The sequence below is a fragment of the Aplosporella prunicola genome (genome assembly GCF_010093885.1).
Source record: "Aplosporella prunicola CBS 121167 unplaced genomic scaffold K452scaffold_1, whole genome shotgun sequence".
Taxonomy (NCBI): domain Eukaryota; kingdom Fungi; phylum Ascomycota; class Dothideomycetes; order Botryosphaeriales; family Aplosporellaceae; genus Aplosporella; species Aplosporella prunicola.
In genome coordinates, this window is record NW_022983529.1 from 1116252 (window position 1) to 1142797 (window position 26546).

The window sequence follows — 26546 nt, forward strand, 5'->3', positions numbered from 1 at the left end:
GAGTAAGTATATACGTACGGGAAATCTTAATATATTGCCGCTGTTGGTCATCCACCATAGACGAGCTGATTTCTTTTTTTTTCTTTTCTTTTTTTGTCGATAATGGCTCGGGATCTCTAGTGCCCACGGGCGGACGGTCCTGGCGGAATACACACTGGTGGGAGATTGGGATAACAGGTTTTCTTTTGGGACGGATGGGACGGATGGGGTGAAACACCTGGTGATCGGATGTTTGTTCTTGTTTTTTGGTCTTTTTTTGATTTTGAGATACCGACTTGGGGGATGGATGGATGGACGGATGGGGCGCATACACGGGATATATACATGGCGCGCGGGAACAGATGCGTACATGACGGGTTCCCGGGACGAGGACATGGGGAGAAGGATGGGATGGCCTCGGATGCACGCAGACACGCATAGCTTCATGTGTGGATAGACGTGCTTGCTGCCACGGGAGGATGGGAAGAGATACCCTGCATGGCTTTGTTGCTTGCTTTGCTTTGCTTACTTGCTTGTTTGCGTTTTTTCGCTTTGGAAAGAAGAAGATTCAAACTCTACCTACTTGGATGACCTCGCTGTCTAAACCTCTGCACTGTGAAAACTACTCTACAGTACTCCTACTTACCTACTTACCTACTTCTCTCCCCACCCAAAGACAAAGGAAGAAGTCGCATCCAGCTACAACCCACAACCCACAACCCACCCACCAACCAAGTCACGCATACGCATACGCATACACATACGCACCCTCCCCCCCAATCCAATCGCCACAATCTCACAGCGATCAACCATAACAACCCACCACTATACCCCCAATCCCACCCCAACCCAACCCATCCCTATCCATCCATCCCTATCCCTATCCATCCCTATCCACGCGAACCTCCCTCACACACGACAAGGGCACATGACCGCCGGCGCGACCACCCCCGGCCTCGAGAGGGCCGAAACACGCGTGCTGCGACCAAGGGACCAAGGGCGAAACAGGGCGACGCCCGCCGCCCACCCTCTCCTGGCGCGCGCGCGTGTGCACTGTGCGCGGACATTGCGGTTTGCACACAGACGCGGACGCGGCCATGGTCTTGGTCATGGTCATAGTCGTGGTCATGGTCTTGGGTGAAGGCGCCCTGGCGCTCCACACTAGCTTGCAACTGCTGCAAGCCTGCAAGCAGCGCAGCTCGAGCCAGGCACTAGGAGTAGTTACCTGGCTAGTTGACTTGACTGACTTGACTGCGTACGTACAGGGTATACTAGGCCGCCAGCGAGGCATATCAGCCTGGGCCACCGGCGCCTCACCATTGTACGGTAGTGAGCGCGCCTCCAGAGCTGAGAGCTCACCAGAAACGATGATCTTGATCTCTCGATCTACCGTGCAACGGTAGTTACGCACGCGCTGATGAATGCATGCCTTTCGTGTCGTTTTCTCGTTTCAAATGTCTGCTAGGTTTTCCATTTTCTTCTTCGTTCGAGATCCGCTTGACCCTAGCTCGCCTATCCTATCCTATACACCTATATCCATGCCCGTTCCGACTCCGTAACTATGTATGCGTCGGTCCTATAATGCTCTTCTTCCTCCCCGACCCAGGGCAGAGAAAGAAAAAAGTCTTGAAACCCTTTTGCGTGCCCATGTCCCCCCCTGCGTGCGCCGGATTAACTAACTAAAGAAGTAGGTACCGCGTTGCTTGGACACCGCACACGCCAGAAAATAACGACATTCTGTGACCTTGACCTTGACCTTGACCTAACCTTTTGACCCTTTTTTTGTTGCGTTCCCACCCAAACAAAGCTCTTGTCGCTGAAGGGGAATCAATCAATCAAGTACGCAAGCAAGCAAGCAAGCAAGTGAGTAAACAAGCAAAACAACAACAACAACAACAACAACAACAACAACAACAACAACAACAACAACAACAACAACAACAACAACATGACGCTGAGCCTGCAATGATGCCGAAAAAACGCAAAATAATGAAAACTCCAAACCAAGACTTTTACCCAGAAACGCCTTTTGTGTGATGGCATGCTGCGTCGCACTCATCCGCTGACCTCGGTGGCAGTGCCCTCCTCGTACCTCTCTTCGTCGTCAGACTCGTCAATTTGTGACTCGGAGTCACTGTCCTCTTCGTTCTCCTGGTCGAGGCCAGGGATACTCTTCCACTCGTTATAGTCGCCCTCGACCCATCGCTTGCTGCGTGGCAGGTTGTACGGATCGAAGGGGAAGTATGCGTCCAGTTGCAGGGCGCTTTCGTTGCTCTTGACCGAGAGCGCGGTTTCTCGCTCTTGCAGGCCGCCGTACATCATGGCAGAGGTGATGGAGCGCGCCAGACGCAGCCGTTTGTTCGTCTCCAGGAGCGGGTAGACGTAGACGAAGCGGAGGTGGTGTGCAATACGAGCGAATTGCGTGACGATGGCCGGCGAGCACACCTTCAGAGGGTTGAACTTGGAATAGATGTTGCGTGTCATGATTTCCTTGATGCCAGGACTCCATGTCACCTCGCCGCCTTCGTACAGAATGTCCTCGTCATCCGGGTACTGGTCTGTGTTACTGATGATAAGATCCCGCCAGCGGAAGCAGAAGATGTAGAGTAGTGCCTGCGCCAGTGCGTAGTAGCCGCCATAGCGCCGGAGGTCGGGACCCTTGCAGTTTGCCTCTTGCGTATATCTGAAGTGGTCGAGGTGGCGACCCAGAATATCGAAGACGTCGCGGACAGTGGACGCGGGAACATGCGCACCGCGAGCGATAAAGCTAGCCAAGTATGCAGCCGCCGCGAGACGCATGATTTGTGGACGAGTTTTGTCGAAAGCCAGATGGGCACAGGCACCAGCGAACCTATCGATAAGGACAGGCGACGTTTGTCCAAAGTGAAAGAGGAGAAACTGAGTATGGCGCGAGCGGTATGTCGGGAGGATTGTGTTGGCAAACTGGGATAGCAGAAGCTCAAAGGTCTCCTCAGCATCGACAACGGTGCTCTTGACGAAGATTTGATGGTAGTATTCGAAGAGAATGTCGAGAATGGAATCCATCTTGCTGACAGACGCCTTGAGGTCCTTGATGCGCTTCTCATCGTCGGCGATGCTGTCCTCGCTCGATACGGATTCATTATCGCTGTCATCAGGATCCGCCTCATCTTCGTCGTCTGTTTCGTCGCCCATCTTCTTCGCCATGACCTCTTGTACCAGGTCTTCCTCGATATCTTCTTCGAGATCCTCCATATCGACCTGAATTTGGACGTCTATCTTGACGAGCCGCTCAGTTATCAATGCGAGGACGGCGCCTTTAAGCTCCGGCGCGTATGCTGTCAGGTCAAGCATGTTTTGGATGTAATCGATATGTGCTTTTGAAGTGTCCGTGGAGAACGGGAAAGCAGTTGCCAGAATACCCGAAAGTACGCCACTTGCGGAAGGAATAAGCTTAAGTAAGTGCTTCAGAGACTGGTGAACACGTTGCCTCAGTTGCAGACGCTTTATCGCAGGGTCGGATGCATGGCGGATGTTGGGAGATGGTACTGTACGAGCGTCAGTCGGGACGCCCGAGACGCGAGCGAAGAACCCACTCACGTTCAATAAAGTACTTCACGAGCATTTGAAGAACCTGCGCGGTGTAGCCACCATGCGCCGACATCAAGCTCCCCAAAAGAGTGATGTAGAGCGTCTTGAATGACACGTCGCGTGTCAACCACTGACAGTCCAGTATCGCGTGAACGAGCCCGGAGCAGTTCTTGTTGAGCAGGCTCACATTGCTGATGAGCGCAACCACATATTTTGACAGCAGCTTGGTCGATGGAGCATCTGAGGCAGTGGGTTTGGTGGTGAAGAGTTGCTTGATCTGGTCGTATCCAGCGCTATCGCCTGCTACGTGCTTCTCTATGCCGCGTTTCACTTCCTCGCGTACGAGCTCCAGGCCCTTCTCATCGTAATCTTCCAGGATGCGAACTTCGACCGCGGGGTCGAATGCGACCTTGTGTCGCTTTGCCTGACTCACGGCAAATTCGTCGTCTTCGGAATCGGTTTCTGTGGTGTACTTTCGCTTGAGGCTGGCGATTGGAGTTGCCGTCGATGACGCCATTGCCGAAGCTGGAGCAGCGAGCGATACCATGTCGTCACTAAAACATGCTAGTACGCTTTAAAATCCCATGCGGTGTTGATGCTGATCAATAGTGCGGTGCGAAGGACTAGCGGTCGACGAGGCAAAACTGCTGGGCAGTGTTAAGCGGGTGGTATCGATATGGAAGCAGAATGACCGATGGGCGACAATGGCGAAGGACAGCAGCGTTGGGCGGGTGGTGGTTGTCGTTAGTGAAGTGAAGTGCGTGTGCCAAGGTGTGTCGTGTGTGTGATGAGGAAGGTGGTGAAGGGACCGAGAAATCTGAGTTAGCGCCAACACGCGGGCCAGACCGATACGCGAGCGCAGGCCCTGAGGCACGCGCGCCCTAAGAGTACAGGTAGGCACATATGTACAACACCACAACGCGCCCGATTCGCATTCAACGGACTTTCAGATTCAAAGCTATCAGAGAAAATTATTATCGCCATCTTGTTTCCAACAATGCGGAATTGGCAGAGTATGTTGCGGATAGGCTCCAACAACGACCGCTCCAACGATACATATAGCCGCAGGTTGCTAGTGGAATTCCAAGCCTGTCAGTCTTCCGCTAGGGGATATTTCCCCTTTTCGAATTAAATCGCTTCTCATACTTCATAACTGCGTGATCGAGCGCAGGCAGGGTGCAGGCATTGGTGTTGCTGGCTACTGCACGTTTCCTCCCCATTAGTTAGTATCCTGCGGACACAGTTAGCATACACGCGTCATTGGGCGGCAAGGGATGAAAAAGAAGTGCACGGCGAACGTACCGCTCTGCTATTTTCTGGAGCCGGCACTCTCAGAGTGGCTCGCTCCTTCTCCTCTTCCCTCGCCTCCCTTGCCCTGGCCGCTCGTCCCTCCTCCTCCCGCTCCCCCTCCCGCGCCTTCACCCCCGCCCTCTCGCTCCGCGTCGCCTTTCGCCTGCATGATCCCATCCGCATCGCCTCGCAGATTCTCGAAATAGGCCTTGATATCCTCGGCGCCGACAGCGCGACCACTTTCCGCGAACGGTTTCAGAAACTGCTTCACCTGGTCTTTGAGGTGATTGTACACCATTACACCCTCAATTGCGCGCACCCGGTCCATGTTGCTGAGTGCGGCTTCGCCACGGTCGAGTAGCGAGCGCGAGCCTATGCTGCCGGTGCCGGCGCCGTTGGCGTCGCCATCACCAGAGGCGGAGGACTCGGATACGGGAGGTTCATAGGTGTCTTCTTCGTCGAGGAGTTGGGGATGCGGAGAGAGAAGGGGAAAGCAGGTCGAGCAGCGGCAAAAGTGGCTGCGGAAATCTTCCTTGAAGAAAAGGGAGAAGGGGGCGCTTGAGGTGAAGGTGGGGAGTGCTGCGTAGCGGCAGGAAGAAGTTGTGGAAGTAGTAGTGGTGGTGGTGACAGCCGGATCTTCGGAGCTGCGCGGGCGCTTTGTGGGTTCAGCGGAACTAGTGTCATCTTCTTCTGCCTCTGAGGCCTTGCGCTTCTTAGACGACTGGTCCTCGTCTGATGTAGTTGTGGTTGTGACTGGGGCCTCGGGTGGAGCTCCTGGTTTAGTATCCGGCGCGGCACCGTTGCCGCTGTCTAGCTTATGGTATACAGGCGGAAGGAAGCCCTCCGTACCTGCATATCGTTTGATCCATGAAAAGGCTTCGACGCACTTGTAGCAAACGAAATGCTCGAAACCGTCCTCTTCGGGAAAGCCGGGCGGATTTGGCGGCTCCTCTCCCTCTTCTGCAGCACCTTCCTCGCCCTTAACGACTTCACCACCTTCGTTTTGTGTTATCTCTTTTCCATCACTCCCAGCAGCAGCGGCACCGTTTGCTTCACCACCCATGGTTTTGCCATTCTTCTCTGCATTTTTTTTGTACCAATCACGCGGCAAACCCACGATACATTCAGGGTGCCACCAATCTTCTCCACACCCGCCTTGCTCGACAGTGCCCAAGCCCAAGCATTGGAACATTGTACCCTTCTCTTCGTGTGCATCATAATCCTGACCACATCCACAGAAATGGTTCTTGTAGTTGTGATCGTAATGGTTTGTCGTGGCTGGTTCTTCGCCACGCACGTCGCCCTTGATGCCAGCCTTCTCATTGATACGTAGTGTGCAGGGGCAGTCGGACTGTATGCGCGACGTTCCACAGTCGCAGACAAAATTGCGCTTCGCGAAAAGCTCGACAAGAGTGTGTTCGCCATGACATGAGACGTGACAGGAGTAGCAGACGCCAGCAGGAGTATAGGGTTCGTCAGGCGATGTCGGAGGCGGGTTACAGGTCAGGCAGGACCATATTTTCTGGCGCAATGGCCCGAGTGGCCGGGAGCAGGTGTCGAATTGGTAGGGCAGGACTTCGCGCGCGTCAGCTTCGAGCTGGAGTTGGCTGTTAATGAATTCTTGGGCCGTCTGAGAATTTTCGGAGAGGTGAGAAATGCTGTTGGATCGCGTAGCTTTTGCGACGGAACCTGGAGCATCGGACATGGTGACAGTAAGTGTGGAGGGATGCAGGATGATGGAGTGTTTGTTGAAAGCGTACCCGCGCCATGATGCGCCCGCGCCATGATGCGCCCGCGCCAAGAAACACTCATTCTTCCTGAAACAGCCTAGCGCGGCGCGAGACGCGAAAACACGTCTTTTGGACGCGCAGACCATTCTCTCTTCTCACCACAGCAACGACTCATATACCCCTCCAAAAAAGCCATTTACGTCCCTCTTAGCTCTTTTCAGCCGCTGCAAATCAATTTCCCCCATATACCCTCGCATACGTTGAGTTCAGCATGAGGTACGCCCCCGCCTATATTTGAAGAGCTCCGCTTGGGCCCCGTTGGCCGGGCGCCGAAGCTTCATCGGCCGCTCAAATATTCCTCAGTGCTTTGTTGACAACAACACAGTTCACCACTGCGCTCCAACATGTCTTCCGCAAACCGTGGTGCCTCGGGCGCCAACCGCCGCAAGCGTGATCGCGAACCAGACGACGACATTCCCTCTTCCTCGGCGCTGCCGCCCTCCAGTCGTAAGTGTAAACACAGGTTGCGCAAACACAACCCCGCTAATCGTCATTGCAGCGCCCGCTTCTTCTCCACCAGTCTTCCCTCAGGACATCGAAGAGGACACTGTTGACCCCGAAGAGGAGGACCTCATCGGAGATATCGACGATGCGGATGAGATGGCCGAGGACGAGGCCGGCATTGATCTGTTTGCCGATAACTTCGAGAGAGACTACCGCGACCGCGAAGATGACGAATATGATGCCCGCGATATTGACGACGAGGAATATGATACTATGGACATGGCGCAACGCAGACAGTTGGAAGCCCGCCTCAACCGTCGGGACCGGGAATTGGCTCGCCAGCGCCAAATGCCTGCTGCGTATCTGGACGACGAAGACGACCTTGGCACTTTGGCAAGACAACCACGCCGTCGTAGGCATCGCTACGATGAAGAGCAAGATGATGTGGACATGGATGGCAATATCATGGAAGAAGAGCTTTCGTTGGAAGCCCTGCAGGACGTCAAGGCCGCGAGTTTGACGGACTGGGTCGCTCAACCACATGTGCGCAAAACAATTGCGCGCGAGTTCAAGTCTTTCCTGACTGAGTACGTTGATGAGCCTGGAACCTCCGTTTACGGTACACGAGTCCGTACGCTTGGTGAGGTCAACGCCGAGTCTCTGGAGGTTTCTTTCGATCACCTTGCCGAATCCAAGGCTACTTTGGCCTATTTCCTCGCCAACGCACCTGCAGAAGTCCTCGGAATCTTCGATGAGGTTGCCATGGACGTGACGCTGCTCCACTACCCCGACTACGAACGCATCCATTCCGAGATTCACGTCCGCATCACCGATCTTCCTATCAACTACACCCTCCGTCAACTTCGTCAGAGCCACCTGAACTGTTTGGTCCGCGTGAGCGGTGTCGTTACTCGTCGCAGTGGTGTATTCCCTCAGCTCAAGTACGTCAAGTTCGACTGCACTAAATGCGGTGTAACCCTGGGGCCTTTCCCTCAGGATTCTAGTGCCGAAGTCAAGATTTCCTTCTGCCAAAACTGCCAGTCTAGAGGACCATTCACGTTGAACGCGGAGAGGACTGTGTACCGCAACTACCAAAAGCTCACACTTCAGGAATCTCCGGGCACTGTGCCAGCTGGTAGACTCCCCCGACACAGGGAGGTCATTCTTCTGTGGGACCTCATCGATTCTGCCAAGCCAGGAGAGGAAGTCGACATTACGGGTATTTACCGCAACAACTACGACGCACAACTCAACAACAAGAACGGTTTCCCTGTATTCGCCACAATCCTTGAGGCGAACCACATCATAAAATCTCACGATCAACTTGCTGGATTCCGTCTTACCGAGGAAGATGAGCGCGAGATCCGGGCTCTTTCGAGAGACCCTAAGATTGTTGACAAGATTGTCAATTCTATTGCACCGAGCATTTATGGGCACACCGACATCAAGACTGCTGTTGCACTGTCACTGTTTGGCGGTGTTAGCAAGGTGGCCCAAGGCAAGCACGCCATCCGTGGTGACATTAATATCTTGCTCCTCGGTGACCCGGGTACTGCAAAGTCGCAGATTCTCAAGTATGTCGAAAAGACTGCACACAGAGCTGTTTTTGCAACCGGTCAGGGTGCCAGTGCTGTGGGTCTTACGGCGAGTGTTCGTCGTGATCCCATGACATCTGAGTGGACTCTCGAAGGTGGTGCACTGGTGCTGGCAGATAGAGGAACTTGCCTCATCGATGAGTTCGACAAGATGAATGACCAGGATCGGACTTCGATTCACGAAGCCATGGAACAGCAGACAATCTCCATCTCCAAGGCTGGTATTGTCACTACCCTGCAAGCTCGATGCGCCATCATCGCTGCGGCCAACCCTATCGGTGGTCGCTACAATAGCACAATTCCTTTCAGTCAGAACGTCGAATTGACCGAACCCATCCTTTCTCGTTTCGACATTCTGTGTGTTGTGCGGGACACCGTAGATCCAAACGAGGATGAACGTCTCGCCAACTTCGTTGTCAACTCACACGGCCGCGCTCACCCTACCAATGCCGCTGCCAATCCCAACTCTATGGATCTCGATGGCGACGAGCAGAGCCAGGAGGGCGAGATCCCGCAGGAATTGCTGAGGAAGTACATTTTGTACGCAAGAGAAAAGTGCTCTCCCAAACTGTACCAGATCGATCAGGATAAAGTGGCTCGCCTGTTTGCGGACATGCGTCGCGAATCTCTTGCGACAGGCGCGTACCCAATTACTGTAAGTTACCGTAGTCTACTAATTATGATGTGAACGCTTACTAACTCAATTTTGCGCAGGTCCGTCATCTTGAAGCTATCATGCGTACCAGCGAAGCTTTCGCGAAGATGCGCCTATCAGAGTACTGCAACTCGCAGGATATTGACCGCGCAATCGCCGTGGCCGTTGACTCCTTCGTTGGCTCGCAAAAGGTCAGCTGCAAGAAGGCGCTGGCAAGAGCATTCGCCAAGTACACTTTGGCACGGCCAGGTGCAGTACGGAACCCATCTCAACGGGCGTCAGGTGTCAGGGTCGGCGCCTAGATGGATTGGAGCTCGGTGATTTGATAAAACATAGTGTTGTGGTATGGTGAATGGGGTTATTGTATGATTGGATGACTATCCTCTATGGGTGAGCGGCGTCTAGGACGGGGTTGCTACAGTGCCGGCCTCCTTAGCCAGGTGGATTTTTTATGGCGAGGATATTTTAAGGCCACCGCGTTGCGTTGTTGTGTGGCATTTTATGTAGCAGTGCAAAATCTTTAGCGATTCAATTTACACCAATTCAGTTATTGGTTGACAGTGGAATTATTGGTATGGTCAAATCTAGGTGCAGATGACTTCAGAACACACACCATGCAAACAAAGGAACAAGCGTAGGTGATTCGAGCATTCCAACACGCAGCAATGCTCAACCTGGAATGAAAGGTATACCAACATTAGATATGGATTGTTCCATTAGGTAATGCCACTATGTTGCTCTTTGTTTCTATCAAGTTCACCAGGGATTCCGGCATCGGATTTGCGACGTTGTTGGAGGCCGTATTGATACTTTATATTAAAATCTTATGCCGGGCGAGAAAGTCGCATCTTATTGCACTTAAAGCCGTCAACCGGGACTAAATCAATAATTTGATGTACCTAGGCGGAGGCATTCATGTCCCTCTCACCGCTCGGCCACGACTAAGTCACCCTGGCCTGGCCCAGGACCAACGGCCGCCAAGATATCCGGCTGGAAGACTAAACGTAGATCTTCAGCCTTACCAGGCCTCCAACAGTAGCGTTGGTTCCCAACATTGAACTATGATCTCATGCTCGTCGCCGATTGACAATCTGAAGATGAAGAAACGTCGCGGAGAGGCATGCTTGCCCAGCCACACACAGCAGCAACAGGGACCGGGTAATTTTCGCGAAGGCTCTCATTGCCCAGGGGGAGGGAGCGCAGCACTGACCTAAGCTTAATGACGTACGGTTAGTTTCCGCCCTCAGGGCTGATGAGCAGGAGCGTGTTGGTGCCGAGAATACGTGGTATGTACATACAATAGGAGTAGCTGAAGGCGGATTTACAGGGGCTTTTCAGCTCCGCTCCGCCCCCGCCAAGATGCGTATCAGGCGCAGTGCATGTGCGCTTGATGTTGTGCGGCAACGGATATCCGACAATACGTAGACCCTGAGTCAGTGCAATAGTTCCTACCGGCCCCATTCCCCCTCCTCTACCACAACAGCCAGCTTCGGAGAAAATAACGTCAGACGACTGCGCTTCTCAGCTTTCTTCAACACACTTCTTTTTCTCACGACCTTCATCTCGCAACGAGCCTCACCCTGCCCGGTCGATCTACAGCCCATTACTCGACGTCAACATGGGTTCCCTTGGAAAGCTGCTACCCTTGCTGATCCTCTTCACTGTCCTTGGTTTCATGGCGTACTTCGGATTTCAGGTGCGTTTCAGCTTTTGACCCGCTTCTTCTTTCGCATAGGCCTCTTCGTGACAGACGAGACACAAAGCCTTGTATCGATCATGCACTGACATGACGTCGCCGCAGATCTACCTCTACGCAAATGAGCTTGCCGACAAGGGCAAGAAGAGCATGGAGAAGAAGAATGTCGTCTTCACAAAGGACGGCATGAAGGTCGGCGTGAAGGAGGTGCGCGATGAGGACTATGAAGACAAAACGCAGAGGTAATTCACTTGCGCGCCACCAATGCTCCCCGAGGCTGACGGTCCGCTGTTACAGTTTTCTTGTTAAAGCCTGGAACCACTCGTCCTTCCCGGCTTACAAGAGCCGCCTGGGCTGGAACAAGCCTGCCCAGAAGCAAGCTTGAACTGTCCCGCCGAGCTTCTCGTCATTGATCTGCGCGAGTGTCCAGTCCGGCGGATACTGAACAATGCTTCAGATCTTCTTCGCTTTCCATTCTCTCGGTCGACCGACTCGCATTCCCTCGGCACTGATACCCCCGTTCTTTCATACCAGTCATGGGTAGGGTGGCTGCAAGACAGCAGTGGGTTCTATCTAGAATGAGGCGTGCGGGGTGGCTCACATGCTAGCCATTTCGCAGCGCCAAGGCTTCATATTGACTCTGATAAAAAGTCCATTGTGTGTTCTTTGACGCGAGTATGCCGCTCTTTGTCTGCTTGTGCTCTTGAACACATTTAGGAGTTTTCACTGTTCGACTATTTGATTTGATATACCTAGGAGTATGTGGAAGCATCAAGCATGATAAGCTCCCGGGGGCACAGCTAAGCCCAACCAAGTCTCTTTTTGAGTACCATTGGGCCCCGATAGGCCCATCGACGCCCAGCAAGCACGTCAATTGATCCTGCATCGTTTCTTGTTGCGTAGATCCGGGTCCGATGACGGCGCCTACGCTAGTTAGCCGAGTAGCGTATTACATATAATCATCAAACTATGCTCATCGGTGTGCGGATGATCTTCGTGGCTACATGTTCCGAGAGAAGCAAAAAGAAAATATGAAAAATATAGTTTTACTATCTCGGTACGGGAGCATCGGTTACACGGCGTGATAGATGCGGGCAGCGTGCGGGCGACAATGTCTTGCAGAAACGTGCTTCAAGAGGGTCGACGTGGCATGATGATGTAGCCGTCAGCCGGTGCGGCGGGAGGCCTTTCTGACATCGCAAGTCTGTCTCCTTGGCTGGCTAAAAGCGGACGGCCGTTCAAAGGGCGCCACAGTAGTGGGGTCTTGGGCGGCGTGGGCAGTGCACGGCGGGCTTGTGCGCCAAGAAAGACAGTTGAAAGCGGGCATGCGGTTGCAGGTCTGACGGTGAGTCGAGAGAGGGGCTGCCGGGCAAATGCTATGCTTGACGTGCATGGCTCCGTGCTGCTGCCGTGCGGTTTCATTCGTGCTCTTTGGCAGCTAGTCGCCCCCTGCGAGACAACCCGAAGCAAGCTGCCCTTTGTGAGAGATGGAGATCGGCTGTGAGCGTATTCGGTTGATCCCGCGCCCCCAGTAAGTCCGTTGCTCCTCACCCATCGACCGCAGAACGACCACACGCTTGTGCTGTGGCCCAGCGCATCCCACTCCCGTCATCTCCAAAGCCCGCACCCGCCGTACCGCCCGCCCGTTTGTCACCCAGTCGATGCACGCTCCCACATCCACGCGAGAGCTTCAATGAAGCTCCGGTAAGGCCAGTCGCGATTCGGTGGCCTGTCGCAGTCCACCACCTCGAGGTCCTACCCGCTTTCAGTCAAGGTTTCGGCCGTCAAGGTCACGCTTCCTGACACCGCCGCCCTTAGCATGACAATGACGAGGAAAGAGAATGTCGGACGCCATGGATCGACGGACAGCACTGGCGCGGAGAGCTGGAGGTCGCAGGATACCGTACGAAGCAACAGTGTGAGCAGTCGAAGAAGAGGCACGCCGATGAAGATCAAGACGGATAAGCAACCGCAGTATGTGCGCTCCCAATGCTCCTTTACTGCACAAAGCCGCGTGCGAGGGTCGCGTCGGAGGGGTCTAAACCACGTCTGCGCGCGGCGCCGCGTCCACGCCCATGTCTCGCGCCTTGAGGCCATCGACCCGAAACAAGCTCCGGCATCGCCGACATTCTGGCTGCTTGCTATGCGCTTGCCTGCAGAAGGCGCCGTATAGAATCGCGGGTTAAAAAAAAAGTGAAGAACTAAGAAACAAAGATGCCGTAGCAGCGCATGCAAACGCGACCCTCCACGTGCCCCTTATTCCGCCACACTCTCGTATCTTTTCTAGACGTTTCTTCGTGTCTGAAAGCTGACAGATTGCGGTGGTTCAGGGACGATGATGGCGACAAAGATAACGAAATCTCCCCGGGCACCACCTCCCCAGAATCACAACCGTCGAGACCATGGGAACGCCCGGAACGTCGGAGGGCAGCCGACTTCAGCAACTATCGGAAAGACCTTGCTGTGCTCGAGTTGGCCGGCAACAACCTACCGTCGATCTCTCGGGTTCCGCCTACGGCTTCTGCGTCAACCCCACCCTGGGCCACGTCGAACGGTTCCAGCAGTATGGCGTCGAGTATCTTCCCTGGAAGTTTCTACAATGATTCCAATGAGGATATCCCACAGCTCTCGCCAGGCTTCCGGCCCGGTTCTGGCAGGACAGATGATGTCGCTTTCCCAGGCGAGGACAGGCGGCCCTCTGTCGCAAGCGCAACAACAGTCAGCAGCTCAAACTCCCGGTCGAGCATTGGCCGGGGCTTCCACAAGAAGCTTCAAGGCTTCTTTGGGGATGAATACAATGGCTCGGAATCCCGGCAGGGCTCCGAGGCCAGTCTTACCACAAATGCTGGTGAAGCTTCTCGGCAACATAGGAACCGGAATAATTCTCTCCACAATACCACCGCAAGTAGCACTGGCAGCAGGCCAGGTTCCCCGGCAAGTTCGCGGCCTCGGACACCCCTACCTTCCAGCGATATAACACCTTGGGAGTACCAAGAGAATAAGGTAAGGTTGGATTCAGTTGTTGAAAGGTTTCAAAACGATGTGCAAGAACAATTGTCGATCGCAAAGGGCGAGCAAAGTGAACAAGTTGGTTCATGGTCTCCCAAGTATACAATCTGGAGGCCGTTGCTCTTGCGACATTTTCTTTCCGGCTCCCCTGGGTGGCAGTTACTATTACTATATCTCCCTTATGCGCTCCTGCCAGCCTAGTCGCTAATTGTTTCCACTCGACAGGAAACCCCTTCTTCCGGTCTAGATAGGGATAGGTTGCCTTCAGACCAACAGTCGATAAGATCTACAAAGACGACACACTCCCACAAACTTCCTTTCCATGGCCATAGGCACCACAGAAGTAACGACGAGTCCAAGCCGACTGAGACAAGCCACGGCGCTCCCCTACGCCCCGTTGCGAGTCGTGATGAGTCGTCCACAGGCTACAGAGGACGCCAGAACGACTTCAGCGTCCGCGCAGGACTTGCTATGACATCGAAAGCTGCTTTAGGTGCCCGTTCAGCAAGCCCTACTGGAAGTACGAAGAGCGGCAAAGAATCCATCCAACAAAAATCTCCGGGCAGCGCCATGGCAGGAAAGCGATCTCTATTCGACAAGCTGCGGAGAAAGGACAAGGCAGAAGGTCGTACTGGTCTTGAAGGATTGAGAGATCTCCCGCAATCGACTGTCTCTCTTCAGCAATCCATCAAATCAGGAAAATCCTCCAAGACTGATCCCGCCAAAGGTGATCTCAAGAACAAGGTCCTCGTCCAAGGAACGCCTGGGTCTCTGGGCCAGCCGTATGTGTCCTATGAAAAAGACAAAAGCAGCAAAAAGGAGGGCGGATCTAGCCGGATACCGTTCAAATCGAAGCGCGGATACGCTGCCGACCAGACGCCTCCTAGTAAGGATCCAAACGACGTCCAAGCTGATATCACCGGCAATGAAGCGCTGTGGAACCTTGACACCGACCTGTCCCATATGGAGGGTATCATTAACCCTCACCAGGGTCCCATGACCCCGCCGACAGGTGAACCATTTGCTGCTTGGCCAGATCACGATACTACCAAGAATGAAAAGAAAGAGACGGAGCCCGCTACTACAGGTGTTTGGGATGCGCCGGATTCCTGGGCCGTGAAGAGGGTCGGCGATGATGCCACTGCTAAGTTGCCAGAGCTCGATGAGCATGGCAAGCTTCCCAAATTTGCCGACCAAGGACCTCCTTACTGTGTCCGTATCTTCCGAGTTGATTCGACGTTTGCTGTCCTCTCCGTCGGACTCTATGCTACTGTTGCCGAAATCATTCTGATCCTGGGCAAGAAATCGTTCTTGCAAGATGAACTGGGCAACTACCACATCGTCATGCGTAAGCATGATACATCGCGGCAGCTGGAGCCAGCAGAAAGACCTTTGTTAATCCAAAAGGCTCTGCTCGAGCAAGCCGGATACATGGAGTCCGATCGGATAGAGGATGTCGGAAGAGAAGACAACAGCTACCTCTGCCGGTTCACCTTCCTACCCGCCAAGATGAGTGGATACTCCAGTTTGGAGAAGGATCCAGGCTTTAGCAAGATGCAGAAGTTCAGCCACATTGATCTTCAAGGCCGCAATCTCATCACCATCCCTATCACTCTCTATCAAAAGGCGACAGAGATTATTTCGCTCAACCTCTCGCGCAACCTTTCCCTCGATATACCGAAGGACTTCATTCAAGCTTGCACTAATCTTCGCGAGATTAAATATACTAGCAACGAAGCAAGTCGATTGCCGCCGAGTTTGAGTTTGGCCCAGCGGTTGACCATGCTGGATGTCTCGAACAATCGATTGGAATCGTTGGATCATGCTGAACTGTGGAAATTGCAAGGCTTGTTGAGCCTTCGGTTGTCGAACAACAAAATCACCGCGTTGCCGAGCTATTTCGGAATGTACAGGGCATTGCGAAGTCTGAACCTGTCGTCGAACTCTCTGCAGGAGTTTCCGGATTTCCTTTGCGATGTCACCACGTTGGTCGACCTGGATATTAGCTTCAACTCCATTTCGAGCTTGCCAAAGATCGGGCAGCTGACTTCTCTTGAGCGGTTGTGGGCCACCAATAACAAGCTGGCCGGATCATTTCCTGACGATTTGAGGAACTTGAGCAACCTGAAGGAGATCGATGTGCGGTTCAACGCTATTGACAATATTGACATCATGTCTCAACTCCCTAACCTTGAATATCTGATGATCGGCCACAACTCCATCTCGGCATTCGAAGGCTCTTTCTACAAAATTCGGGTGTTGCACCTCAATCACAACCCTGTTACTCGGTTTGGCCTAAACTCGCCTGTTCCTACCCTATCGGTTCTCAACCTAGCATCCGCGAAGCTGGCACAACTACCAGAAGACTTGTTCCGGAAAGTCTTGGGGTTGACCAAATTCATACTGGACAAGAATCACTTTGTCTCACTCTCTGCGGAAATTGGTAAACTGGTGAAGTTGGAACATCTGAGTCTTGCAAGGAACAACATCGACCGGCTGCCTCCTGATGTCGGGCGACTTACCGAGCTGCGTTACCTAGACGTACGAGAAAACAACCTGAACGCGCTCCCTCAAGAGATCTGGTACGCACGCAGGTTGGAGACCTTGAACGTCTCCTCCAACGTGCTAGACATATTCCCAAAGCCCGGACCTGTCGTACCAACCTTCCCGACTGATCCCTTGCAGCCGCAGCCCGACACAACTCCTAGCACGACTCCAGGTCTTTCCGCTACACCAGGAGGACTTCACCCCAACCCCAGCCTTGAAGATCTAGGCACACTGGAAGATGTTGCACGCAGGCCCAGCGGAAACTCAGGACTTCTTACCGTAGGAGGCTCACCTGGAGGAACGCAAAGGAATGGCTCTGTGGCTTCAACTTATGCCTCCAGCGGAAGAAAAGCGTCAACGGCCTCAAAGACCACTGAAGGAACATTGACTCCTGTAACAAGAAAGGATTCCAGTTTGTCAAACCGGATGGTTACCACTTTTGCTGGATCTTTGCGGCATCTCTTCCTTGCTGACAACCGCCTCACCGATGATGTCTTCGATGAGCTGGCGTTGTTGCCAGAGCTGAGAATTGTCAATTTGTCGTACAACCTGATCTACGACATCCCGCTGCGGAGCATACGCCGATGGCAACATCTGACCGAGTTGTATCTCTCTGGGAACGATCTTACTTCACTTCCTGCTGAGGATCTCGAAGAGGTGACATCTTTGAGGGTTTTGCATCTCAACGGAAACAAGTTCCAAGTGCTTCCGGCGGAACTTGGTAAGGTCGCGAAGCTTGCTGTGTTGGATGTTGGAAGCAATTCCCTCAAGTACAACGTCTCCAACTGGCCATACGATTGGAATTGGAACTGGAACCACAACCTGAGGTACCTGAACCTTTCTGGTAACAAGCGACTGGAGATTAAACCAAATGGGTCGTTTGCTGGCCTAGCCCATGGTCGTGAAGGCAAAGACCTTACCGACTTCACGTCGCTGACAAACCTGCGTATCCTGGGTCTGATGGACGTGACATTAATGGTTCCTTCTGTTCCGGACCAGAGTGAGGACAAGAGAGTCCGCACTGCCGGATCAACTGTCGGCACCATGTCTTATGGCATGGCAGACAGCCTGGGACGAAACGAACATCTCTCGACGATGGATATGGTCGTTCCGAGATTCCGAAGCCATGACGACGAGACGCTATTCGGGATGTTTGACGGTCAGGCTCTACCAGGCGGCGGATCGAAAATCGCCAAGTATCTCTACGACAACTTCAAGGTCAGGTTTGCCGATGAGCTCGATCGATGCCGGCCCGGTGAGACCGCTGTAGATGCGCTCAGAAGAAGCTATTTAGGCCTCAACAAGGATCTGGCAGGCGCCGCAACCGCTTGCCAAGACAAGGGCGGAGCTGCGGCGGTTATCCACCGAACCAATGCTCTACCGGATTTGAGTGAGGAGGACCTCAATTCTGGAAGCGTCGCGACCGTTGTCTTCTTGAAAGAGATGGAGTTGTATGTCTCAAACGTTGGTGACGCTCAAGCTTTGCTCATCCACTCCGAGGGAAGCCATAGGATCATAACACGGAAACATGATCCTGCCGAGCCAGGCGAGCGGACTCGCATCAGGGAGGCAGGAGGCTTTGTCTCTCGACAGGGCAGACTCAACGATGTCCTCGAGGTCTCTCGTGCCTTTGGCTATATCCAAATGTCTCCCTCCGTTATCGCTGCGCCACATGTGTCCCAGATCAGTCTACGTGAATCGGATGAGATGATCTTGGTTGCTTCGCGCGAGCTCTGGGATTATCTTACGCCGGATTTTGCTGTCGATGTTGCTCGCTCCGAACGCGGCGACCTTATGCGCGCCGCGCAAAAGCTGAGGGATCTTGCCATTGCTTTCGGTGCTACCGGGAAGATCATGGTCATGTTGATTGGTGTCAGTGACCTACGGAAGCGTGAGCGTGCTCGGTTCCGGACACACAGCATGTCCATGGGCCCGATTGGTCCTCCCGACGAATGGCTCCTTCAACGGCAACGCAAGCGCCCTCGTGGAGGCGATGTGGCCGATTCAAAACTGGCGAGGCTCGACCAAGAGGTGGAGGCGCCTACAGGAGAGGTCAGCTTGGTGTTTACCGATATCAAGAACTCCACCCTGCTGTGGGAGACTTACTCGACCGCCATGCGTTCTGCCATCAAGATGCATAACGAGGTCATGCGCCGCCAGCTCCGCATCATAGGAGGATACGAAGTCAAGACTGAAGGTGATGCCTTCATGGTTGCTTTCCCCACCGTGACGTCGGCGCTGCTTTGGTGTTTCACGATTCAAAGCCAGTTGCTAGATGTGCAATGGCCACAAGAAATCCTCAACAGCGTCAATGGTCAAGAAGTGGCAGACTCGGACGGCAACATCATCTTCCGTGGTCTGTCGGTGCGTATGGGTATCCATTGGGGCACACCCGTGTGCGAGACCGATCCGGTGACGAAGCGTATGGACTATTTCGGTCCTATGGTCAACAGAGCAGCGCGTATCTCGGCTGTTGCGGACGGTGGCCAGATCACAGTGTCGTCTGATTTCATTGCCGAAATCCAGCGTCTGCTTGAGACGCACATTGAGACGGACAGGTCAGGCTCTGCCGGCTCCGAAGATGCTCTGGGTGATGACATGACAAGCCACGCCATTCGGCGAGAATTGCGCTCGCTCAGCAGCCAAGGTTTCGAGGTCAAGGATCTTGGTGAGCGCAGGCTGAAGGGTCTTGAAAACCCCGAGTACATCTACCTCATGTACCCGCATTCCCTCGCCTCCCGTCTCGTCGTTCAACAGCAACGTGCCGAAGCGGAGAAGGCACAGGGTGCAGCGGCGACCAAGATGCCAGATAGCCAACTTACCATCAACACCGAGGATGTGTGGGCTCTCTGGAACGTTTCTCTCCGTCTAGAGATGCTTTGCAGCTCGATGGAAAACCCTGGCACCACAGAACTCAAGGCGCCCGAGACTGCTCTGCTCGAGCGTATGAAGACCCGTGGCGGCGAGATCACCGACCGCTTCTTGATCAACTTCGTTGAACACCAAATCTCTCGTATTGAGGTGAGCAACCACACATCTATTAACGTTATAATAACTGCTAACATTTCTTCCAGACCTGCATCAACACTCTCAAACTGCGTGACTCCGTTCGTCCTTTCAAGGACGGCATGCTGAGCCAAGCCTGTCCGATGTCCGACATCTTCGCAGAGCTTGGTGCTCAGCTGGCCGAATTAAAGCAGCTGAAGGCTATGGGCGACACTCTGGACATGGAGCCATCGTAAACCGAATGGCCATCATACCAACACACCGTTGGCTTGCAATATTGCTATCATCATACCCACATCGACCGTGTCTAATATTAGCATCAGAATTATGGCCACAGAATGTCATCAATTTTTGGCCCAGCAACAAGGGGTGGCTGTTGAAGACCATCAGAGCCACAATCAATCTTGTTTAACAGGTTATCACCGCATTGCGTTTATCCGAATTTACAATCTCTATTGCACCTTCCCGTCATTTGTACCTTTACGCGCATTCCACCGTCATTCAACTGTACCATCATCGGCGTCTGGCACACGTGGCGGCGTACCGAGCTCTCAACTCACGACTGCGAGAAATCTGCTCGCCAAACTGTATCTTACTCCGGCGTGGGGCATGGGTGCGCACACGCGCGCGACGCTGTCACGCACACTACTGCTCGACTGACACCTCGGCGTAAACCGCGACACGATAGCCATGCTTTTTATCGGTTTTCCACAATTTCGGGAGCAAGGGGGAGCCAATGGCGTCATCTTGCTGCAGACTGCCGCTACTCTTGCGGCGGTCACCTACAGGTTGCTTGGTTGCTTGCTTGCTTCTGGGACAGGGGCAGTCTTTGTTGTTTTTTCCTCGCTCTCTGTTCTCTGTCTGTGTTTGTTTGTGTTTTTGTTTTGCGTTCTTATTTTTCCTCCTTGTTTTCTGTGGTCTGTTGTGTCTATAGCTTCTGGGTTGGAAGCTCAGAGAAACCAATTGGAAAGGAAGGGACAGTAGGAAAGTTGTCACCATGAAGCGATCACTGTTGACTTGCTTGCTTACTGGGTCTGTTTTTTGTTTATTTGTGCGCCTGCGCAGGGCGGCCTGCGCGGGTGGCTGATTGGGAAGGCCCCTCATCGTTCGTGCTCGGTCTCCCACACTTCTTACTTGCTTGCGTGCGTGCGTGCTTGGCTGTATTGGAAGCTAGAGGCTTTCCTTGGCTCAGGCTTGATGCTCATTACAGATGGCAGATCCATCGTGCTTTTGGACGATAGTGTAAGCCGTGTCTGGCTTTGAATCGATTGTTTGATACACTACTGACTACTTCTACCACTACTAACAATTACCGTGAATCTTCCTAAGGGAAAAGGGTCTAGTCACGCACAGAAGCGCTATTCACAGTATGCGGTAACGCGTGCCCTTCGCCCCATCTCAATCTGACAGGATGTTCAGATATTAGTCTTCATGAAGGAGAAAACACAGGGGTATAGAGACAGAACGTAGAAAAGCAAGTCTGAACGAACTGAACTAAACCGAAAAAGAAGACAAGAAAAAATGAAGGACAGGTCTCTAATGACCGTTGACTTCGTTACGGTCCTTGTTTCGAACCAAGGCATCATTCTGCTGCTGAGGCACCTGTTGCTGCTGCATCTGCGCCAGCCAACTCGGCGGGGAGATGCCAGTCTGATCGTTGATGGTGCTAAGAAGGGGCGGCAGGCTCTGGAAGAGATTCCTAATCGGAGCCGTGGAGTCCGCGCCCTCAGCCTGAGCACCCGTGTTCCAGACATTGATCTTAGGCTGCATGCCATGGATAGCCTGGGCATTAGCGCGGGCAAGAGCCTCGTACGTGCCATTCTGCAACATGAAGTACTGCATGAGGCCCTGAGGCCCGCCGAGCACGTTAGCCAGCTCGCCATACGCCTTGGCCATCTCCGACAGGCCCTCGGCCTCGCGCTTCTTGGTGATATAGGCGGCCTCAGCGGCCTTTTCGGCTGCAAGCAGCTTGACATCGGCGTCCTTGGACTCGGCGTAGAACTGGGCGTCGGCCTGGCGCTGGCGACGCACCACCTCGGCCTCGGCCTCCTTGGTGATGCGGAAGAACTCTGCCTCGGCGTCGGCGCGCTGCTTGTACTGCTCGCCGTCGGCGGCCTGGCGCTGCGAGTACAGCTCCGCGTCGGCGGCTTCCTGCTGCGACTCGCGGGCGATCTTGGCCTTCGTGACGGTGCTGGCGCGCAGGCGCTCCAGCTCCATCTCGGCGCGCTTCTGCTCCAGTCCCTTTTGCAGCTCGGCGTCGCGCGACTCGGCGGCTCGCTTCGCGTTGATCCGCGACAGGTTCAGCTGCTGCTCGATTTCGATCTCTTTGCTTGTGAGCTTCGCGTCCGCCGTCGCTTTTTCGCCTTTGCGCTCCGTCTCCAGCACTGCTGTCGCCGCGTGGATCTTGGCAATTTCTTGCTTCGTCTTGCCTTGCTTCTCCGCTTCGCCGACTTCACCCCGCATGCGTGCGTCCGCGACATCCACTTTGGCTTGGTTGAGGGCGCCCTCGTGGGCTTTGCGGCTCAGGTATGCAAAATACTCGCTGCCGGGCGTGTCTTGGAGCTCCTTCACGTTGGCGTTGTAGATCCTTAGGCCGAATTGTTCCAATTCTCCTTGGACGTTTTCAATGACCTTGGTCTTGAACACCTTTCTCTCGCGGAAAAGCTCTTCCATGGTCATTGTCGAGACAATTGAGCGGGTCTCGCCCTCAATGATACCTTTAACGATGTCTTGCACATGGTTTGTTCCTGCCTGCACATTCTTCATAGCGCCTTTGGCACCGTCAGACTGCCCCGACAGCAGGATGGAATATTTAGTCATGGCGTTGACCTCATCGTGAGGACCGATGGTGAAGACTGCCGGTAGCGAGAACTTCAGCTTTTCTACCGTCATGGCAGTCAGAGCCATGGAAAAGTCAAAGGGAGTGACAGAAATGGTGATGAATTTCTGAAATGGGAAGATGAATGCTTTCTTTGCGATTTTGACTCCATCAATACCAACGCCGGTGATGGCGAGGTAGGAGTTGGGGTCGGCTACATGGTACCTGTCAAAATGAGAATGCGGGCTCAACTCCATAAATCATAAGATTGCTACTTACCACATGTTTGGAATTCTTATGGGGGCTTGCGGAATAATTGTATCTTAAAGATCAATGAAAGGCGGGATATTGGAGGCATCCAAGTGAAGGGAAGTATGCTAAAGCAAAAGCAAACAGACATGGGGAGATTTTATACCTTCCCTAGTCGTGGCTTCTGAAAGCAACCAATTGCTGCGGATACTGCCTTACGGAAAAGCAACATTGCGGCAAGGCTGACCAGGCACCCAGTGTCGCACCGCAGTGGCTTGGCGGCGTGTCTTTGTCCGGGGCAACAGTCCACCTGACCGTGGTCGCCATGCCGCACCCGTGGTCCATCGGGCGCTAGTCTCCTTTCGGCAACCAATGCTCAGCACTGCCACTTCCCTCGTCACTGGAACAATTAAAACCGCTCACTTCGCCCCTCCAAAACACTTTCTTGTAGTGGAGATCGCATGCAAGCTCCTGGTGTTGGCTTGCCGACTCTGCCGTCGCCAAGGCTCCGTTGCGGGTGTCTGACCTCATCTCAGCAAGACGCCTGACCATTTAGCTCACCGGACCACCAACAGCACCGTGGCTCGTACTTAACTGCTTCGCCTTGCATGCATTCCTCGTCCTTACGGATACAGCCGCATATTGTTCCTCTGCTGCCTGCTACAACATGGCAACTCCATCCAAAGACAATGGCGCACCGCCGACCTATGAAGACACGGTTTCTTCAGGCCCAGACTTCGGTGGCGCTTCACATGGTCAACAGATTATTGACCAGTTAACGACCGTTCGAGCAAGACATATACGATCTGTTCTGGATGAGCATATCTACCCAAGGCTGAAACAACAAGCCACGTATGGCATCGCGAAGACGACGATCGCTATGATGCCTTCTGATGTTTTAGGAAGCTCATCGTCTTTAGGTGAGTGCTCACCGGACAGGTAAATAAAACAAAAAGTCTAATACCCAAAGCAGACAGTCCTAGTAATGTATTAGAAATGATCGGGTTCCCATCGGACGAAGTTGTACAGCAATTGCAGCTTGGGGGTCCTTTGAATCGAGGAGAGTTTTGGCAGCAGACGGGTGTCATCGGAGATCTCGAGAGAGCCTTGCGGGACCGGCTCGCAACTACACCATTTACCGGAACTATCGATAAGCCACAAACGCCTACAATTCAGCCTGAAAGTCCGCGGGCAACGTCGCAACGGAGGGGCTTTTTTGGGAGAAAGTCTGTGAAACCAGAAACCCTGGTGAGTCATAGTACAGCAGTGCCGACTGGTACACCAAGCCAGTTGAAAGCACTCGTTAGCTTGGAAGAAGTTTGCTTTAGGACAGTATCAGATTTCGGCCTCTTTGAGACTGTCAGTAGACCAGCGATTGTGATCCGCGTGAGCATGGGGCTATAGTCTCTAGGATAATTTAGTGGCATGTCGGATGAATTGTGAGGGATCGCGAGAGATATAGGTATGCTGTAATTCGTAAAAAGACAGTTGCTTCCTGAGATGGCAACAACCCTCCGTAGATAACGCATGTCCTATCATCATGGAAGTTACAGTGACCTGGCCACAGCTGGCTCGGCAGCATGTGCACATTTCGATTTGCTGTCGTGTACACAATAGCGAGGACGTTGTACATGGCTACTCTCGACCGGGAAACAGATACTGAACGGATAGAATATACACCCGCGAGATGTTGCTGAGTTATGTCATGAGGCCTTACTTGACAACCTTTGTGCAGTGGTAGCCAAGGCACTTCAAGCAAGCAACCCCTGCGCTAGATTCTTGGCTACTGACCTTAACCGTGCTCGAATTCCACTTCCGAAGCTTGATGATACCATGTTGATGTCCACCGTACGGGCCTCATAACTTCATGATGCTTCATGTCCCTCGTCGTTCATGTAGCGCTTGGGGATGTTTGATTCCCATTTGCTTCATTGACGGCCGTGCCCAAGGCGTTGCATGCGAGAAGCTCGAAGCTGAATGAGGTTCGACAAGGCTCTTGATGGGGTGGTAATGTCGTAGCTCTTTCCATCCGTTCAACTTGTCACTTTCTTCTCGCCATTGGCATCGAACCCGAGGTTGTCGAGTTGACGAATGAGCTCATTGATGCGAATGACCTTTTCGAACTGCTCTGGCAGCAAAGCGTCGCCCTTCTCTTTCTTGTCTTTCAACTCGCGAGCCTGGCGCAATCTTTTTGTGAGTTTCTTGGCTTCCTTCTCCTTCTCCGCCTCCGGGTTCGGCGGCTCCTGCGGGGCAGCTTCCGCAGTAGTGGCGCTGTCTTTTGTAGAGACATTAGGCTCGGCTGAGTTGTCTCCAGCATCGCCGGTAGCCGCAGCCTTCTTCCTGGCTTCCCTTCTCTTTGCGTTTTTGTTGGCAGCCCCGCTCAGCTGACCTTGTGGCTTCGATTGGATGGCTTCTGCGCCCGGCACCCCGCCCTTGCCTCTGTCCTTCCATGCTTGAGCCGTGCGATTCTTGTAGAGCTCGACATCCTCGGGGGGACGGTAGCCGGGACGAACGCGAATCTCTTTGCGCACCGAGCCGTCGGCACGCACCGAAGCCGGGATATGACGTTCGCCCGTTGCCGACGTCGTGATGCCCGACTTTGAGACGGCAGGTTCGGTAGGCATGGCGAAGGCTATGATTGATTTGGAATGGCGGTTGAAGCTGCAGGTAGATAGTTGATAACTAGGCAAGATCGATTACCACGGTCGAAGGGGGAGGTAGCTCGTGGCCGTCGGGGAAGGTGCGAGTTGGGGAAAGATGTCGGAACGCGGTGCTCTTGGAGGAATTGGAGTTGGCACGCCGGGGCGCGGCCAGGCAGCCCTTTGGTTTGCTCGCGGTGTGCTGTGGTGAATTTGGGAGGTGCTGGTTCATGGCCATGGTGTCAAGCGTCGGCGATCTTTGAGCCGCATCAGCTTGCTGCAAGCCGATTCGCTCCGCGCTTCATCCCATTCAACCTCCGAACAGCAACCTCAGCGACCACCACCAGAACACCCCCACGCCTCTCCGCTCCCCGCACCTTCACAATGTCTGGCGTATGTACCCACGATTGATGTGCATTGATTGCGCGACACAGTACTAACCCGTCAATTGCAGATCGCCTCCGGCCTCTACAAGCAAGTTTTCTCCGGATGCGCGGATTGCGAACCCCATCGCTGACTCTCCGGACAGCTCCCTCTTCAGGAGGAACACCACCATGCTCGGCGCCGTCTTCCTCAGCGCCTTTGGCATGCAGCTGTACGTATAGCACTAGAGGGTCGGCGTCATGGAAGTTTAGATGGGAGACTGATGGGCTGGCACAATAGGGCCTTTGACACCGGTTCGGAGAGGGTTTGGGACTCCATCAACAAGGGCGTAAGATCAACCACACTGTTGCCATGGTGGCATAGGCTCACAGGCTGACACTTTCTACAGCGCCAGTGGAAGGACATCAAGGCCCGCTACGTCCAGGCCAGCGAGGAGGATGACGATGAATAAGGTGGCGGCGCACAACATGAGAACACGGTGATTCAAACGAGGTGCGGATGTCCCGTTTGGAGTTGCTAGAGGGTTGAACTGTACATTGTGTATGATGGCCAGAAGGACCATGAAGAATGGTTGACAACGTCAGTTTCCTTGTTTAACCCATTGTGGCTCTGAAGCGTGAATGAAAGCATACGTTTTAGTGGTAGCCATGGAGAAGCCGGCGCGCCGGCAACCCTCGCTGAGCAACCAGAAAACTCCATGCATGCAAATACATAGCATATGAGCAGTTTACACTGCATTGGTGCAGCTGTGGAAAGTGCGGGAGCCGTGGCCCTGACAAATGCTCTGCCCAATAAGCGTCCTGGGCAGGCATGCTTACATGATTCAAAACGCAGTGACGCATGTGGACGGCCTTGCGCGGTTGATTGACATGCCG

At 53.6% G+C, this 26546-nt stretch overlaps 10 protein-coding genes across 10 annotated transcripts; 5 read left to right on the forward strand and 5 right to left on the reverse strand.

Annotated features, from left to right (window-relative positions):
- Positions 1–2034: 2034 nt before the first annotated feature.
- Positions 2035–4066, reverse strand: K452DRAFT_293846 (uncharacterized protein; the record flags this gene model as incomplete). Its single annotated transcript, XM_033541626.1, has 2 exons — positions 2035–3506; positions 3559–4066. 2 exons carry the CDS (start codon positions 4064–4066, stop codon positions 2035–2037), a joined length of 1980 nt encoding a protein of 659 aa, XP_033403130.1.
- Positions 4067–4479: 413 nt separating this feature from the next.
- On the reverse strand, positions 4480–6572 carry K452DRAFT_261910 (uncharacterized protein). Its single transcript, XM_033538591.1, has 2 exons — positions 4852–6572; positions 4480–4780 (listed from the first exon to the last, which is right to left on the reverse strand). The coding sequence occupies exon 1, from the start codon at positions 6542–6544 to the stop codon at positions 4859–4861; it is 1686 nt and encodes a 561-aa protein (XP_033403131.1). The 5' UTR covers positions 6545–6572; the 3' UTR covers positions 4480–4780; positions 4852–4858.
- A 226-nt stretch (positions 6573–6798) lies between these two features.
- K452DRAFT_261914 (uncharacterized protein) lies at positions 6799–9863 on the forward strand. The gene is made up of 4 exons (XM_033538592.1): positions 6799–6845; positions 6955–7076; positions 7129–9323; positions 9383–9863. Exons 1-4 carry the CDS (start codon positions 6841–6843, stop codon positions 9623–9625), a joined length of 2565 nt encoding a protein of 854 aa, XP_033403132.1. The 5' UTR covers positions 6799–6840; the 3' UTR covers positions 9626–9863.
- Positions 9864–10941: 1078 nt separating this feature from the next.
- On the forward strand, positions 10942–11404 carry K452DRAFT_304266 (uncharacterized protein; the record flags this gene model as incomplete). Its single annotated transcript, XM_033542804.1, has 3 exons — positions 10942–11019; positions 11125–11261; positions 11317–11404. 3 exons carry the CDS (start codon positions 10942–10944, stop codon positions 11402–11404), a joined length of 303 nt encoding a protein of 100 aa, XP_033403133.1.
- A 1844-nt stretch (positions 11405–13248) lies between these two features.
- K452DRAFT_304267 (uncharacterized protein) lies at positions 13249–19817 on the forward strand (the record flags this gene model as incomplete). Its single annotated transcript, XM_033542805.1, has 3 exons — positions 13249–14022; positions 14254–19596; positions 19650–19817. The coding sequence occupies 3 exons, from the start codon at positions 13249–13251 to the stop codon at positions 19815–19817; spliced, it is 6285 nt and encodes a 2094-aa protein (XP_033403134.1).
- Positions 19818–20022: 205 nt separating this feature from the next.
- K452DRAFT_7333 (uncharacterized protein) lies at positions 20023–20901 on the reverse strand. Its single transcript, XM_033547074.1, has one exon. It carries the CDS (start codon positions 20683–20685, stop codon positions 20227–20229), a length of 459 nt encoding a protein of 152 aa, XP_033403135.1. The 5' UTR covers positions 20686–20901; the 3' UTR covers positions 20023–20226.
- On the reverse strand, positions 20835–22760 carry K452DRAFT_282432 (uncharacterized protein). The gene is made up of 2 exons (XM_033539586.1): positions 22679–22760; positions 20835–22624 (listed from the first exon to the last, which is right to left on the reverse strand). The coding sequence occupies exons 1-2, from the start codon at positions 22681–22683 to the stop codon at positions 21118–21120; spliced, it is 1512 nt and encodes a 503-aa protein (XP_033403136.1). The 5' UTR covers positions 22684–22760; the 3' UTR covers positions 20835–21117.
- A 346-nt stretch (positions 22761–23106) lies between these two features.
- Positions 23107–24168, forward strand: K452DRAFT_354823 (uncharacterized protein). The gene is made up of 2 exons (XM_033545912.1): positions 23107–23568; positions 23622–24168. Exons 1-2 carry the CDS (start codon positions 23316–23318, stop codon positions 24050–24052), a joined length of 684 nt encoding a protein of 227 aa, XP_033403137.1. The 5' UTR covers positions 23107–23315; the 3' UTR covers positions 24053–24168.
- Positions 24169–24681: 513 nt separating this feature from the next.
- Positions 24682–25272, reverse strand: K452DRAFT_293852 (uncharacterized protein; the record flags this gene model as incomplete). Its single annotated transcript, XM_033541627.1, has 1 exon — positions 24682–25272. One exon carries the CDS (start codon positions 25270–25272, stop codon positions 24682–24684), a length of 591 nt encoding a protein of 196 aa, XP_033403138.1.
- Positions 25273–25630: 358 nt separating this feature from the next.
- Positions 25631–26407, forward strand: K452DRAFT_282435 (uncharacterized protein). Its single transcript, XM_033539587.1, has 5 exons — positions 25631–25680; positions 25742–25761; positions 25817–25882; positions 25951–25999; positions 26060–26407. Exons 1-5 carry the CDS (start codon positions 25672–25674, stop codon positions 26120–26122), a joined length of 207 nt encoding a protein of 68 aa, XP_033403139.1. The 5' UTR covers positions 25631–25671; the 3' UTR covers positions 26123–26407.
- Positions 26408–26546: the final 139 nt, after the last annotated feature.

What these genes read in the sequence shown, in the direction of transcription:
- K452DRAFT_261910 (XM_033538591.1), bottom strand. Translation starts at nt 6,544, where the DNA reads ATGTCCGATGCTCCAGGTTCCGTCGCAAAAGCTACGCGATCCAACAGC.
- K452DRAFT_261914 (XM_033538592.1), top strand. An exon ending in GGCGCTGCCGCCCTCCAGTC is followed by an intron (nt 7,077 to 7,128) that starts GTAAGTGTAAAC and finishes TCGTCATTGCAG; the next exon opens with CGCCCGCTTCTTCTCCACCA. An exon ending in CAGGCGCGTACCCAATTACT is followed by an intron (nt 9,324 to 9,382) that starts GTAAGTTACCGT and finishes AATTTTGCGCAG; the next exon opens with GTCCGTCATCTTGAAGCTAT.
- K452DRAFT_7333 (XM_033547074.1), bottom strand. Translation starts at nt 20,685, where the DNA reads ATGAGGGGCCTTCCCAATCAGCCACCCGCGCAGGCCGCCCTGCGCAGG.
- K452DRAFT_354823 (XM_033545912.1), top strand. Translation starts at nt 23,316, where the DNA reads ATGGCAACTCCATCCAAAGACAATGGCGCACCGCCGACCTATGAAGAC. An exon ending in AGGAAGCTCATCGTCTTTAG is followed by an intron (nt 23,569 to 23,621) that starts GTGAGTGCTCAC and finishes TACCCAAAGCAG; the next exon opens with ACAGTCCTAGTAATGTATTA.
- K452DRAFT_282435 (XM_033539587.1), top strand. An exon ending in ATCGCCTCCGGCCTCTACAA is followed by an intron (nt 25,762 to 25,816) that starts GCAAGTTTTCTC and finishes CTCTCCGGACAG; the next exon opens with CTCCCTCTTCAGGAGGAACA. An exon ending in AGCGCCTTTGGCATGCAGCT is followed by an intron (nt 25,883 to 25,950) that starts GTACGTATAGCA and finishes CTGGCACAATAG; the next exon opens with GGCCTTTGACACCGGTTCGG.